At 35.5% G+C, this 15,480-nt stretch overlaps 1 protein-coding gene across 1 annotated transcript; it reads right to left on the bottom strand.

Annotated features, from left to right (window-relative positions):
- Positions 1-7,391: 7,391 nt before the first annotated feature.
- On the bottom strand, positions 7,392-8,285 carry LOC128245942 (histone-lysine N-methyltransferase SETMAR-like). Its single transcript, XM_052964162.1, has 2 exons — positions 8,037-8,285; positions 7,392-7,766 (listed from the first exon to the last, which is right to left on the bottom strand). The coding sequence occupies exons 1-2, from the start codon at positions 8,283-8,285 to the stop codon at positions 7,392-7,394; spliced, it is 624 nt and encodes a 207-aa protein (XP_052820122.1).
- Positions 8,286-15,480: the final 7,195 nt, after the last annotated feature.

Genomic DNA, 15,480 nt, shown 5'->3' with positions numbered 1-15,480 from the left:
CAGCCACCATACCAGGAAAGTTTACGCGAAGAACTTGACGTGATTCTTGCTTCTAATTTATTGTCTATCATGAATTATTATTAACTTAAATCGTAAAGTTGAAGTAAAACAATACATTTCTTATTTTATTTACAATCATATATCATAAGCAATACGCACAGTAGTTTTATAACAGTCTATCATGAAAAAGATCTTAACTGTCTATCATGAAAATATTTTTAAAGTCTATCATGAAATATATTTCTTAAAATTTAAAGTTAAATAATAGAATATATTTCTTATTTTATATACTATTATCTATCATGAACAATACAGTATTTTTATTACAGTCTATCACGAAAAAAGATTTTCTTAATTGTCTATCAAGAAAATATTTGTTATTGTTTATCATGAAATATATTTGTTATTGTCTACATGTACCATGAAAAATATTTTATATTGTTTATCATGAAAAACATTTCTTATTGTCTATCATGAAATATACTTTTTATTGTCTATTATGAAATATACTTCTTATTGTCTATCATGAAAATTTTAAAGTTTAAAGTATAAAATATAATTTTGTGTAATTGACCGTTTATTATCTATCATGAACAATACAGTATTTTTGTAACGGTCTATCATGAATTATTTTTTTCTTAACTGTCTTTCAAGAAAATAATTATTATTGTCTATCATGAAATATATCTCATAAAATGTTTAAGTATGAAGTATATTTCTTATTTAACCTACTATTATCTATCATAAACAATTCAGGAGATTTTATAACAGTCTATCATGAAAAAAGTTTTTCTTAACTGTCTATCAAGAAAACATTTCTAATTGTCTATCGTGAAAAAATATTTCATAAAAATCAAAGGTTGATTTGATATTAATGTTTTTGATTTTTATTCATGATTTTCATTGGTTTTTATATCTCTTAAAACATTAGTTTATTGAGTGTCCAGAGTCTATCACAGACACATCATTTACTTATTCAAGTTTTAATGTTAATCATAAGAATATTTTTTCTTGTGTATCATTTACATAAACAAATATTGTCTATCATAGGAGTGTTTTTCTTAATTGTCTATCCTAAATATATATATATATATATATATATATATATATATATATATATATATATATATATATATATATATATATATATATATATATATATATATATATAAATAATTGGTATGTTTATCAAGAATTGTTAGGTACCGCCTTGGAACGGTCAGTAAAATGTAAATTTACTGGGGGTTTAAACCAGTTTATGTGTACAAACCTCAATCTTATCCCAACAATTCTTAATAAAGATAAAACGCAAAAGATAAATCTTATCAAAGTATGCATTAACTTGAGGAAACTTAGCAATAAAACAAATAATAATAAAAAACGAAAAGGTAAACCCCAAGTACTTCAATGATTAGAGATCCCAACTCTATCTGCAGACGGAGGGAAACAATTAACAGAGCACTTAATGCAAATACTTTTCAAAGATACGATGCAGTCATCGTTAGAAACCAAAAGCTTCACACACAGTCTGCCTTAAAAGGTTTAAAACTGTGTGATCATAGTGTTTCATAATAAAAAGCATCATTGTACTAAAACTGTATAGTATATATTTTGCATTAGCTAAGAAACATGTAACAGAGCAAGCTTGTAAAGCAATGTTTAGTTTATATAGGAAAATTAGGAATTTAGACCTCTCCATTGACTGCCAACTTAAATATTTTACCACATCATTGTACCAATTTTGACATATGGTTGTGAGATCTGGGGCTATGGTGACCTGTCACTTATTGAAAAGGTACACACTGATTTCCTAAAACATATTCTTGGCGTTAAAAAGAGCACGCCTCATGTTATGTTATATGGTAATCTTGGTCGTTATCCATTGTCGATTTTAATTAAGAAACGTATGGTTGGATTTTGGCATAATTTAGTTACATCGACTGAATGCAAACTGTCTACAAAGCTTTATAAAATAGTATTTACCCATTAAAATGACAATGTTGAATTTGTTATGTATGGAATAATCAATATTTTAAGGGTACAAAACAACTGCTATTAACTAGGATCAATCAAATACTTTCTGATCAATATATACAAAGTTGGACATCTGATGTTAATTCCTTCTCCAAATGTTTGAATCATAGAATGTTTAAGGATACGTTTGGTTATGAATGCTATTTTGACAATGTTCCTGATTTCTATTTGCAATATTTGATAAGTGCAAAATGGTAAAGAAGGAATATGGGAGGCAGAACTAAACGTAAATGATCTAAATTGGAAAAATATTTATACCCAATCATTCAAACTTTGCATTGATACCAAATTAAGAGCATTTCAGTACAAATTTCTTCTTAGAATACTGCCTGATAATAGTAAACTTTATCGATACAATATTAGTTCTTGCAGTCTATGTGATTTTTGCTCAATGTATATAGATTCGAACAAACATATGTTTTGGGAATGCCATTTCACCCAAATATTCTGGAACAAAATAACCCGCTTTCTTACAAGCATATTTGAGGTTGATATTTCGACAATAAATTACAGTGAGGTCACTTTTTGTAACTTTAAGTCTTTAAATGGAAATTATGAATATGCAATTAACTTCGTTATACTTCTTGCAAAATACTTTATTTTTAAATCAAAGTGTGAAGGAAGTACGCCTATCTTCGAGGCTTTTGTTCCATATTTTTCAAAGAGACTGCAATCTGAAAAGATAATAGCTATGGCCAAAGATAAATTGCATACGTTTCTTGGTAGATGGATCCTAGTACTTAACAAGCTTAATTCTTGAATATCGCAAGTTTACACCAATGTAAGAATGTAAATTTCATCCACATTGCTTTCTTGCCTTCTTCTATCTAACATTTCTTACTTTCTTAACTAACACCCAAAAAATAGAAAAAATAATAATAATTTCTTCATGATTGAATTTGGAACACGACTTTTGTATACTTTTTGAATATATGTATGATGTACATGTATATTTGAGAAAATAAAATTGAAAAAAAAAAGATTTCGAATGTGTAATCATCACCTCCCTATTGAAAAGGTGCGATGGTTTAATATTGAACAGAATAATAGAAAATGCCATCTTTGACAATCAAACGATGTCGGTGACGAATTTCATTATCTTTTTAAATGTACTCACTTTGTTGATGCAAGAAAACGATTGCTACCGTATATTAAAGGTGATTACTGTAACACAATTATGCATAAAAAATTGATGAATGAAACAGATGAAAAACAATTGATAGATTTAGCGAAGTTTTTTAAGATTATAATTGATTATTCTATTAATACACCAGGTTAATTAGCGCTTGCCTCAATCTTACTATAAATTGTTACAAATTCATAGAAATATATTTATTATGCCCCCCTTCGAAGAAGAGGGGTATATTGCTTTGCACAGGCATGTCGGTATGTCCGTCGGTCGGTCGGTCGGTCGGTCCGTCAGTAGACCAAAGCTTGTCCGAGTGATAACTCAACAATTCCTGGACGTATGGTCATCAAACTTCACAAGAAGGTTGGGCCTGACCAGTAGATGACCCCTATTGATTTTGGGGGTCATCGGGTCACAGTGACCTTTAATGGTAAAATAATTTTAAAGCTTGTCCGAGTGATAACTCAACAATGCCTGCACCCATGGCCCTCAAACTTGACACGGAGGTTGGGCCTGACCAGTAGATGACCCCTTTTGTTTTGGGGGGTCATCAGGCCAAAGGTTAAGGTCACAGTGACCTTGAATGGTAAAACGTCGTCCGAGTGATAACTTGACAATGCCTGCACCCATGGCCCTCAATCTTGACTTGGAGGTTGGGCCTGACCAGTAGCTGACCCCTATTGTTTTTGGGGCTCATCGGGTCAAAGGTCAAGTTCACAGTGACCTTGAATGGTAAAAGGTTGTCCGAGTGATAACTCAACAATGCCGGCACCCATGGCCCTCATAACTGAATTGGACGTTGGGCCTGACCAGTAGATGAACCTTATTGTTTTTGGGGGTCATCGGGCCAAAGGTCAAGGTCACAGTGACCTTGAATGGTAAAAGGTTGTCCGAGTGATAATTCGACAATGCCTGCACCCATGGCCCTCATAATTGAATTGGAGGTTGGGCCTGACCAGTAGAAGACCCCTATGGTTTTTGGGGGTCATCTGGCCAAAGGTCAAGGTCACAGTGACCTTGAAAGATAAAAGGTTGTCCGAGTGATAACTCAACAATGCCTGCACCCATGGCCCTCAAACTTGACATGGAGGTTGGGCCTGACCAGTAGATGACCCCTATTGATTTTAGGGATCAAAGGTCAAGGTCACAGTGACCTTGAAAGCGAACCCGACAATTCCTGGACCTATGGTCATCAAACTTGACATGAAGGTTGGACCTGCCCAGTAGATGACCCCTATCGACTTTGGGGGTCATCAGGCCAAGGTCAATGTCACAGTAACCTTTAACGCAAAAAAGTTAACAATTCTTCTCCCACTGATATCTCAACAATGCCTGAACCTATGATCATTTAACTTGACATGGATGTTAAGCCTGACTAGTAGATCACCCTTATTGATTTTAGGATTCATAGAGCCAAAGGTCAAGGTCACAGTGATCTTGAATTGTAAAAGGTTGTCCGAGTAATAACTCAACAATGCCTGCACCCATGGCCCTCAAACTTGACATGGAGGTTGGGCCTGACCAGTAGATGACCCCTATTGATTTTAGGGGTCAAAGGTCAAGGTCACAGTGACCTTGAAAGCGAACCCGACAATTCCTGGACCTATGGTCATCAAACTTGACATGAAGGTTGGACCTGCCCAGTAGATGACCCCTATCGACTTTGGGGGTCATCAGGCCAAGGTCAATGTCACAGTAACCTTTAACGCAAAAAAGTTAACAATTCTTCTCCCACTGATATCTCAACAATGCCTGAACCTATGATCATTTAACTTGACATGGATGTTAAGCCTGACTAGTAGATCACCCTTATTGATTTTAGGATTCATAGAGCCAAAGGTCAAGGTCACAGTGATCTTGAATTGTAAAAGGTTGTCCGAGTGATAACTCAACAATGCCTGAACCCATGGCCTTCAAACTTGACTTGGAGTTGCATCTGACTTGAAGATGACCCCTTATGATTTAAGGGGTCATTGGGTCAAAGGTCAAGGTCACAGTGACCTTGAACGAAAAAAAACTTGTCTGTGTGATAACTTGACAATGCTTGCACCCACGGCCCTCGAAGTTGACATTTAGGTTTCTGGTGACCAACTGATGACTCTGGATTTTGAGTTCATAGAGTCAAAGGTCATGGTCATAACACACTCTATCCTCACACTTTAATGGTCATAATCTTAAAACTGCCTTAACGGCAACAAATCAGCTGTCATTTCGGTCCATGCATATTTCATTCAATTGTCCATATAATCCTGACAACATGGCGCTCAGGGGGGGGGGGGCATAATGTTTGACAAACATCTCTTGTTATATTTGTCTTAGTTGGCTCAAGAGATAGAAAATAGCGTTCTTTTTCTGAGTTCTACACAGCTTGACCTATTTAATTTTTGTATGTTTATTTGTTGTAAACTTCGTATCACATGTATTATATGTGCAGAGTGTACAATAAACTTTAAAAATATTAGGCTTACAATTTGATAACACATTACCTATTTGCCAGAATATGATTTATATGGCACGTACTGCGTAGGCTTAATTAGAGCTGCAAATGGGTTTGTTTGGCTCCAAATGGGCTTTATTGCTTCCAACATGTGGTCTATTAGGCACTGAGTAGTCTAAATAAGATTTTCACATGTGTATTTTTGGCTCTAAATGGGCTTTATGGCTGCCGACATGTGGTCTGTTTGACATTGAGAAGTCTCAATAAGAGTTGCACACGGGTTTGGTTGGCTGTAAATGGACTTTCTGATTGTATGCAAGTGATCTATTGGGCACTGAGTTGTCTATATTAGAGTTGCATATGTGTTTGTTTGGCTCTAAATTTGCTTTATGGTTGCCAATGTAGTATATTAGAATTGTATATATGTGTGTTTGTCTTTAAATAGTTTTTATGGTGCCAACATGTTGTATGTCAAACACTGAGCAGTCTGAACTAGAGTTGTACATGTGTTTGTTTGGCTCTAAATGGGTTTTCATTGTGCCAACATGTCGTATATAAGACACTGATAAGTCTGAAGTAAAGTAGTTTATGAGTTTGTTTGGCTCTAAATGGGCTTTTATGGTGCCAACATGTGGTATGTAAGACACTGAGTAGTCTGAACTAGAGTTGTTTATGAGTTTGTTTGGCTCTAAATGGCTTTCATGGTGCCAACATGTGGTATGTAAGACACTGAGTAGTCTGAACTAGAGTTGTTTATGAGTATGTTTGGCTCTAAATGGGCTTTATGACTGCCAACATGTGGTATGTAAGATATTGAGACAGTCTGAACTAGAGTTGTATATGTGTTTGTTTGGCTCTAAATGGTTTTTATGATTCCAACCTGTGGTATGTAAGACAATGATAATTCTGAACTAGAGTTGTATATGTGTTTGTTTGGCTCTAAATGGGCTTTTATGGTGCCAACATGTGGTATATAAGACACTGAGTAGTCTTAACAAGAGTTGTATATGTGTTTGTTTGGCTCTAGATGGGCTTTTATGGTGCCAACATGTGGTATATACTTCCAAAGTCTCTGTTTTTATCGGGTTTGTCATCAGATGTGAAGTTGCAAACATTTTAGTTGTCTTTTGTAAAACTGACGGTCGTTAAATTTTATTGCAAATTATATGACTTATTTATGTCTACAAAAAAAAATCAGGGCAGAACGGATGGTACGGCTAGATTTTTCATCTGTATTGATGATAATAATCATCATGATATTAATTTTCTACCATAACTTGCGCCCATATTCTGAATATGGTATCTTTGCAACAAAGGCGAACAAAGTGTTATAATGGATTTGATTTTAATGTTATCCTGTCTAGCAAAAGCGTCATTAAAATATATTTAATTAACATTAATAAACATTCACTTCATTTCCATATTATTAAACTTACCGAATGAAACGTTTAATGCGTTTTTTGGGGTCTAACAGTCACTTATAAAAGAGGTTTTACATCTATTCTTGTTACCAAGTTTTGTGAACTATAAAAGGTATTTAGGTGAAATTAAAGCCACATTCTGAAACAAATTACGGGGCTGTCACATTAAATCGTAGACATTCCTTATTTAAAAAAAAACAAATGAACCAGTTGTTGGCAAAGTTCTCAGACGTTTTATTCACACGAAGTAACACTACAAAGTAACAATAAATAAAAAAATTATACAAAACATTTAAAAATAAAATGTACACATAATCGGCTCGAGCCAACGTCATAATTGTGGCGGTAGACGTCATAATAATGTTACATATTATGCCTTCTCAAAGTATTCAGCCTGATGTGCGATACACTTATTGTGGCTTCTTGCCCAGTTCTCATAAACGTTCATGAACCAATCACGGTCTAATGTGCGATTGAATGTTTGTATCGCATGGCTAATCTCAGTTCTATCATTAAATCGTGTTCCTCGCAAAAATGTCTTCAACTGTGGAAAATCCAATGGGGCAAGATCGGGGGAATATGGTGGAAGGATAGCTTGCTGCAACCCTAACACTTCGATGTCTAATTGTGTGTTCGTAGCGGTATGGCTTGGGGCGTTGTCCTGGTGCAATACTACGTTTTCAATCTGAGCTGCCATGTCTGGGCGCTTCTTCCGTAAGGCATGCATGTGATTGCGGCGTACCGTCTGGAATGAGACAAAATACAATTTTCGTTGTTTGATGAATAAGTGTTATAAGAGTTTTAAACATTTAATCATTTGAACATTTAATCAACTTCAACCATAAACGTTTTTATTATTATAATAATTTTATCCTATGTTATATTTTATCTTAAGTATTTAAGTAATTTATTATAAGCCAACCTGCGAATAGTAGCTTGAGTTGACCGTATGTCCGGGCTTGATCGTATGCACCAATATGACACCTTGCATGTCTATAAAGACGATGCACATCACCTTTCCCATCGACTTTACTGCCTTCGCCTTTTTAGGAGGTGGACTGTCGGCGTGCTTCCAAACCATTGATGCCTGTTTACTGTCTGGTTCAAAGTAGTGGACCCAAGTCTCGTCTGTTGTTATAATTCGCGAGAGGTAGGACGGATCCCTTCCAACTTTTCGAACGAACGTCCTTGATTCTCTGACTCGAACATCCTTTTCTTCCACTGTGAGTAGTCTAGGGACCCATCGAGCGCTCACGTGTGACATACTCAAGTCCGATGTAAGAATGCGTTGTGCTTGTAGACTGACTTATACCGGCCATCTCATCAACTTGTCAAACGGTGCGTCGTCTGTCACAGTCGACTTTTATGTATGTTTTTCTCTCTGGCATAGTCGCCCATTGTTTCATCGTGACATCGGGGTCTGTTTGTCACTTGTTTGATGGTTGTTTAATAATCAACGTTGGGTGTGCTCACTCTGTTTAAAAGTTGCATTCGATAAAGTAAAGTTGAACTAATTTTAACTTTATTTATAAATAAGCCACTATGTACTTGGGAAACATTATCGTTTTGAAGCCCGCTGTGCATAAATTATGTGATCTCATGTGAATGCAAAAACATAATCTAAGTATAATTAGAATGTTTTAAGCCGAAAATGGATGTTAATGTCAATGAAACTCCACAATGTCATACAGTTAGATAAAAACTTATTTCGCGACAATATCCCTTCAATATAAAAACGAATAACTGGAAACCAATTAAAGGCAATTCGGATAACTATCAAAACTGAGTACGGTCTTAACTAGTTCAATTGGCGAATAGGTCATGGCCAGGAACCCGCGAGCCGAGTCCGTTTCGTTTCAGATTACATGGTAAATATAATATATAGTATGTCGAGCTTATTCTGCAGCGTTAATGCATATACGGAAGCAGGCGGGTAATTTGCGAGTGGGTACCAGGGTTAATGCATATTCGAATACGCGCGGGTAATTGGCGAGTGGGTACCAGGGTTAATGCATATACGGAAGCAGGCGGGTAATTGGCTAGTGGGTACCAGGGTTAATGCATAGACGGATAGACGTGGGTAATTGGGAAGTGGGTACCAGGGTTGATGCATATTGGGATAAATCCGGGTAATTGGCGAGTGGGTACCAGGGGTAATGCATATACGGATACGCGCGGGTAATTGATAGGCGTGTTCCAGGGTTAATGCATATACGAATACGCGTGGGTAATTGGCGAGTGGGTACTAGGGTTAATGCATATACGAATACGCGTGGGTAATAGGCAAGTGGGTAACAGGGGTAATGCATATACGGATACACGCGGGTAATTGGCGAGTGGTCAACAGGCTTAATGCATATACGGATACACGCGGGTAATTGGTGAGTGGATACCAGGGTTAATGCGTATACGGATACACTTGGTTAATTGGCGAGTGGGTACCAGAGTTCATGCATATACGGATACACGCGAGTAATTGACAGGTGCTTACCAAGGTAAATGTATATACGAATACGCGTGGGTAATTAGCGAGTAGGTACCAGGGTTGATGCATATACGGATACACGTGAGTAATTGGCGAGTGAGTACCATGGTTGATGCATATACGGGTTCACGCGTGTAATTGACGAGTGGGTACCAAAGTTAATGCATATACGGAAGCAGGCGGGTAATTGGCGAGTGGGCACCATTGTTAATACATATACGAATACACGCGGGTGTCAGGCGAAAGGTTACCAGCGTTAATGTATATACGGAAGCAGGCGGGTAATTGGCGAGTGGGTACCAGGGTAAATGCATATACGGATACACGCGGGAAATTGGCGACTGGGTACCAGGGTTAATGGTACCAGGAGTATTGCATATACGGATACACGCAGGAAATTGACGAGTGGGTACCAGGGGTAATGCATATGCGGATGCAGCATTTTAACCCGTACATGTCATACTGGCGAAAGCCTAAATGTCTTTGGAAGCACATGTGTCAAACTGTTTCAAATCCTTATCTTATTTTATCATAATACGATCGCCTCAGTTAGAGTGTTTGTAATTCAGTAAGTAATCGGCTACAATACTGTCTCATTATTTTAGAACAAAATATATTTCAATAGACGTTTTTTATGTAGTATTTATAAAATCTTATTTTCTCGAAATATTTCGAACTTAAGTAAGAATAATTCATTTTGCGAAAATAACTTTATCTTCGTATTATTAATTTAATTGAAAGATGTTGAACCATAATTTGTATTTATGATAATATGGAGTAATGCAGCCTTATTGTATGATGGTCCTGAACATCTGTTTAAAGTACAATCCCAACTTGCCCTTAAACTTGAAATGTTCACAATGTGCCCTAAAACTTTAACCTTAGTTCCTAAGTCAGTCAGGGGCTGTAATTTGTATCTAGGATGATATGGAGTTATTCAACCTAATTGGTTGATGGTCTTGAACAACTGCTCGACTTGAATCAAGGGTATTGAAGTTGTGAATGAAAATCCCAACTTTACCTAAAACTTTAACCAAACTTTCTTAGTCGTTTAATTTGTATTTAGGATAATATGGAGTAGTGCAACCTAATTGTTCGATGGCCCTGAACAACTGTTTGAAGTATGAATTTGATTAAATGAAGGGTTTTGAAGTTATAAGTGAAAATCCCAGCTTGCCCTACAACTTTAACCTGACGCCGACGCCGGGGCGAGTAGTATAGCCCTCCTTATTCTTCGAATAGTCGAACTAAAAATATTCAGATCTCCCTGATCAGCTGTTGTATATAAAGGGCAGTCAGGTGCAAAGCCAGGGCCAATTTGGGATTACGCAGATCGATGACAGACAGCTTATTCACCCATTCACCCCCTGTAATCTTTAAAGTGTTTTTTCTCAAAACTATAAAATATGTTGATGAGCCCTTTTGGCAAATAACCGACGATATGTATGTAAGACACTGAGTAGTCTGAACAAGAGTTCTATTTGTGTTTGTTTGGCTCTAATTGGCTTTTATGGTGCCAATATGTGGTATGTAAGACACTGAGTAGTCTGAACTAGAGTTCTACATGTGTTTGTTTCGCTTTATATGGCTTTTATGGTGCCAACATGTGGTATGTAAGAAACACAGGAATCTGAACTAGAGTTGCATGTGTGTTTGTTTGGCGCTTAAGGGGCTTTATGGTTGTCAACATGTGGTCTATTGGGCACTGTGTAGTCTTTACTAGAGCTTGACACACTATATGAGTTTTATTGGAGCTACAATAAGGTATACTAGGCACTAGGCATTTACTTCGATATAACCTTTTGTGGATAGATTTGTTTGGCACAACATAGTCTCCAATATAGCGAAAATGTGGTTCATTTAATACTTTATCGGCTCGAAAGACTCCCATTAATGACATGTTTAAAACAAAACTAAGTAATAAAATGTTTATTGAATACATGGCAGATTAGAACAGAGCAAATCATTGAAGACTGCTTGGCCAATTAGGCTTGGTTGTAGACAAAATTTGATTGATTAAGCTCTTGGTTGGCATTGGTAGAACCTTTCTGGGGTTTTAATAATGAGTAGGCTTGACCGAACAAATAAGAAGGGAATATTGAGCTCTTAAAAAATTTGTTTTGTACCCATTGTATCTGAAAAAGACAATTTGGAATTGGCTTGGCACTAAGAAGGCACTCGGTATGCTTAGGTAGAAACATTTAATGGTCTGCTTAATGCTTATACATAAAACATGAAAATACTTTGGGGTTGTTGGTTCTAAACTGTTTACAGACTAGGTCGGTAAAGCACTGGATTTACTTGAACAGTGGTTATTTTCCGGCTGAATGGACTTATGTGAAATGTACACAAATAGTATACATGTAGTTTGTTAAGCACTGTATGAGGTAAAGTGAGATAAATTGCGATAAATCTGATTTTTTTGTTTAGTTTTGATATGGAAAAAGAGATGATATATGTCGAATAGCTCTTTGATTTTATTTATGTTTTGAATATTTTCAAATAAAATCCAGTAAAACTTAATGATGTTATAAATAACACAGTTGATATTGTTTATATTCGCATTTTAGAATTTAAATAATCATTTCGACCTTAATTTTGAATCGCTTAGTTTTGTATATTAATTTTATGAAGTTCATTACAAATCAGTTAGCCTCTACTCCTTAAGGGGAATATTTTAAACTGTTACAATGTCATATAAAAGCTGTTTTTGGTAACATGTATTAGGATCACACCACGCCTAGCTGCTTTCTCAAAAACTAAAAATGGTTCACTGTTAAACTAAAGAGTCCATTTCTACAACATCTTGTGAAATCAAATTCGAATTAATTAAAAACATTTTTTTACCTTCAAATGACATTGAAGAAGTCAGTAGTGTATGCTAACAAAAAGCACATTGTATAAAAGATACATCCCGTGAGGTTGCACTTTTGAGTGTCACCCACTTAGGCTAGCAAAATTTCCATACAACTATTGTATAGAAACCTTTCGACAACCTTCGGCAGGTTTTAATGGCATTAAAAGCTTCACTCTCACAGATTTATCGTTTTGACAATTTTTGATTTTTTTCTTTGAATGAGCCAATACCTGCGTAAATATCTGGAAACCAGTGATATGAGACTGCTGACAAAAAAAAAAACAATTGTCAGTTTATCATCAAAAAATGAAGTGTTATGGCTTTAAGCGTTATTAACGTTTAAAGAAAAATGAAATTTCCAGCAGTTAACCAAGGCATTGAAGCCAAAATGAGCCGATTCTGGGACATTTTTCTTTTAAAAACTGTCAAATCTGACAATCTGTGAGAGTTCAGCTTTAAGAAATCATCTGAAAAGTTTACTCTTAAATATTTCTGTTAAATGAGGGAACATACAATTTACATTCCTGCCACAAAAAAATTAAACGTAAATTATTTTTAAATGTTCAGGTATTTTTCATACTTCAACCTTGTAAGACATTGACCTTGATCTGGACGTGGTCAATGGTACGTGTCAATTTTAAATTCATTATAGGAAAAGTAATTTATCCATGTAAATATTCACCCCTTTATGTTATTGATTATTGCCGCATTCCAATATAACGTTTTAAGTGAAATTGCAAGTTATGGCGGTCATATTGGGCGCCATCTTGGAATTCTCGATCCTCAACACATGTTTGCAATTAATCACACCAGCTCCATATACTTGAGACTTTGCCAAACATTTGGGTATATACCATTGCTTGTTTTAATTTCGTTTCCAGTCTTACCCAATTCCACTGATTGTCACTAAACTATCAATTCCAATACAGGTGGTGGTATAACCTTTAAAGGACCTTAACAGTAATTTATTCTTAAGTAAAATGCTTCATACATGATACATGGCCACAGATCATTCATTTATAAGAATTCAAAGTATTGATGTATACATATACATTAAATTATTAAATTGCCAAAAAACTCATTGTTTGATGATTAAAGTTACAATTAGAAATTGTTCAGAAAAGTCGATATAGGTAGATGGCACATGATAGTCTGGTATATCTTACCAGAATATCTTATATGCGGTTCTCTTTTGGAATATTATGATGGGAAATGATAACATATTATTCAAATATGCTCTTTAAATGCAAAATTGCATTAGTTTGCAAATGATTAAAAACAATTTGAGGTAAGTAACTGATATTTTAGCACTTGTTCACATTTCAACCTTGAAATGACCTTGACCTTTGCTGACCTTGATGGTCAGTGTGTTAGAAAGTTAAGCATATGCACATAACTTACTTCAAACATTTAAGTCAATAAATGTTTATGTTAAATAGTTCTGATAAATACTGTAATACTAGCCATGTGCTAAGAAAACGGCGGCCATCTTGGCTGTTGTCGTTGTTTCCATGGTAACCTGGGGATGCCAGCTGTCCACTCTCGCCAAAAATGAACTTCAGACACCCCCTGACACAAATATACCAAGAAACGCTCTGGACAAAAAATGCACATACATACCTCTAGGGACTAGACTACAATGTACATGTCTTTCTTATAAAAAGCCATCGACAGCTTTGTTGATTAAAAGATACCTTGAAACCATGTAAATCATCTTCATCGAACTGAGTCATATAATAAATTATTCCTTTCTGTACTATGACTTAGTTGTTATTATTGCATTTCATGAATTAGTTGTTATTATTGCATTTCTGCGCTAACACTTTTCCGTGTATTGCATTATGCTCTTTACAGAGTGATAACAGAGCCAAGTTGCCAATCCTGAAAATGTTTGATGCGGTTTCAGAGGTCCGCTGAAGGCCCCTTGAACCTTTCAGTATTTCAGGGTTTCTAAAACCCTTTTTGGCCTTAGAATAGTGTTGAAATAGTATTCCTTTCGATATGGTAGATATAATTATGTTCAACAGGAGACATCCGCAACCAGAACAAATATCAGAAACCTTAGCAGTGAAGTTAAATTTACTTTATAACCAGAAGTCACAGGCATTAGACATGTGCCTGCATTTTGGTTTAGTTGTCTACTACTCATAACACTCAACTGGCTATGATCAAATGCCTGTGTATGAACAGTCTACACTGTGGGATGTTTGATTAATAATAATGAACCAATTATCAAAGTAAAAGTAAAAGTGTTATTTATTCAATATCTATATATCATAAGAGTATTTATATTCTGCATATTTGATGAGAATATAATAGTATTAATTATTATGTAATATTTAATTATTATGTAATATATAATTCCAAGTAATATCCAAATGGGACTGTAAATGCTTTGGCAGCATAGTGGACATGGTGGACTGTGTCTGGTCTCCAAGCCAGATTCCCCCCCTCCCCAATGGTGTTACATGAGTCCAGTAGCACACAAACTAAATTGTCCCACGGTAGTTCAAGTCTCTCAAAAAGGTTTTCAAATTCCTTAGAATGAGCCCTTGTGATTTTAAAGGAGGCTAACATCCTAACACTATTTCTTTCTGAAGAAAAATAGCTGCAACAGTTTTTACTATTTCATTGTTTTCTCATTCGTTTTTGTTGTCTTGTCTAAGTTCAAACAAAACCGAGTTTCACGTTTCTCCTCCACAAAATCATCATTTAAATGGATTGCCACTCCATATGTCATTTTATATGATGCTGTATACCTTTAAAGTTTTTAATTCGCTGAGAGACTTGGCAAGTGTCTTGAGTAAGACTCACTTCATGTGGTGCCGGATGGAGTATGGAAGGTCATGTTCAGCCATTAATCCAAGTATCATGGCATCCGCATTGAATTGACTGAGGTGTCTGTTCATCACTGCCTTTTGGAACCATCAACATACCTGGATTTTTTTTACATTTAAAGAAATTAAATCTCACTCAAAATGGGTCCTCAACAAGTTTTTTCCAACTGTCTCAAACAGAAAATAAACTTACTGCTCTTACTTAATATATATTACAACTACAAATTATTTATTCATTTTTTTGTTAATTTGAACCAACCAAATTTTCATTTGCGGTCAA

Source organism: Mya arenaria, chromosome 9 (assembly GCF_026914265.1).
Source record: "Mya arenaria isolate MELC-2E11 chromosome 9, ASM2691426v1".
NCBI lineage: Eukaryota > Metazoa > Mollusca > Bivalvia > Myida > Myidae > Mya > Mya arenaria.
This window is presented reverse-complemented; position numbering and strand designations above follow the sequence as displayed.

Excerpts from the sequence above, each read along its gene's own strand:
- LOC128245942 (XM_052964162.1), bottom strand. The coding sequence starts at position 8,285 with ATGTCACACGTGAGCGCTCGATGGGTCCCTAGACTACTCACAGTGGAA. Across the intron at positions 7,767-8,036 it reads CAGTAAAGTCGATGGGAAAG|ACGGTACGCCGCAATCACAT; the intron begins GTGATGTGCATC and ends GTCTCATTCCAG.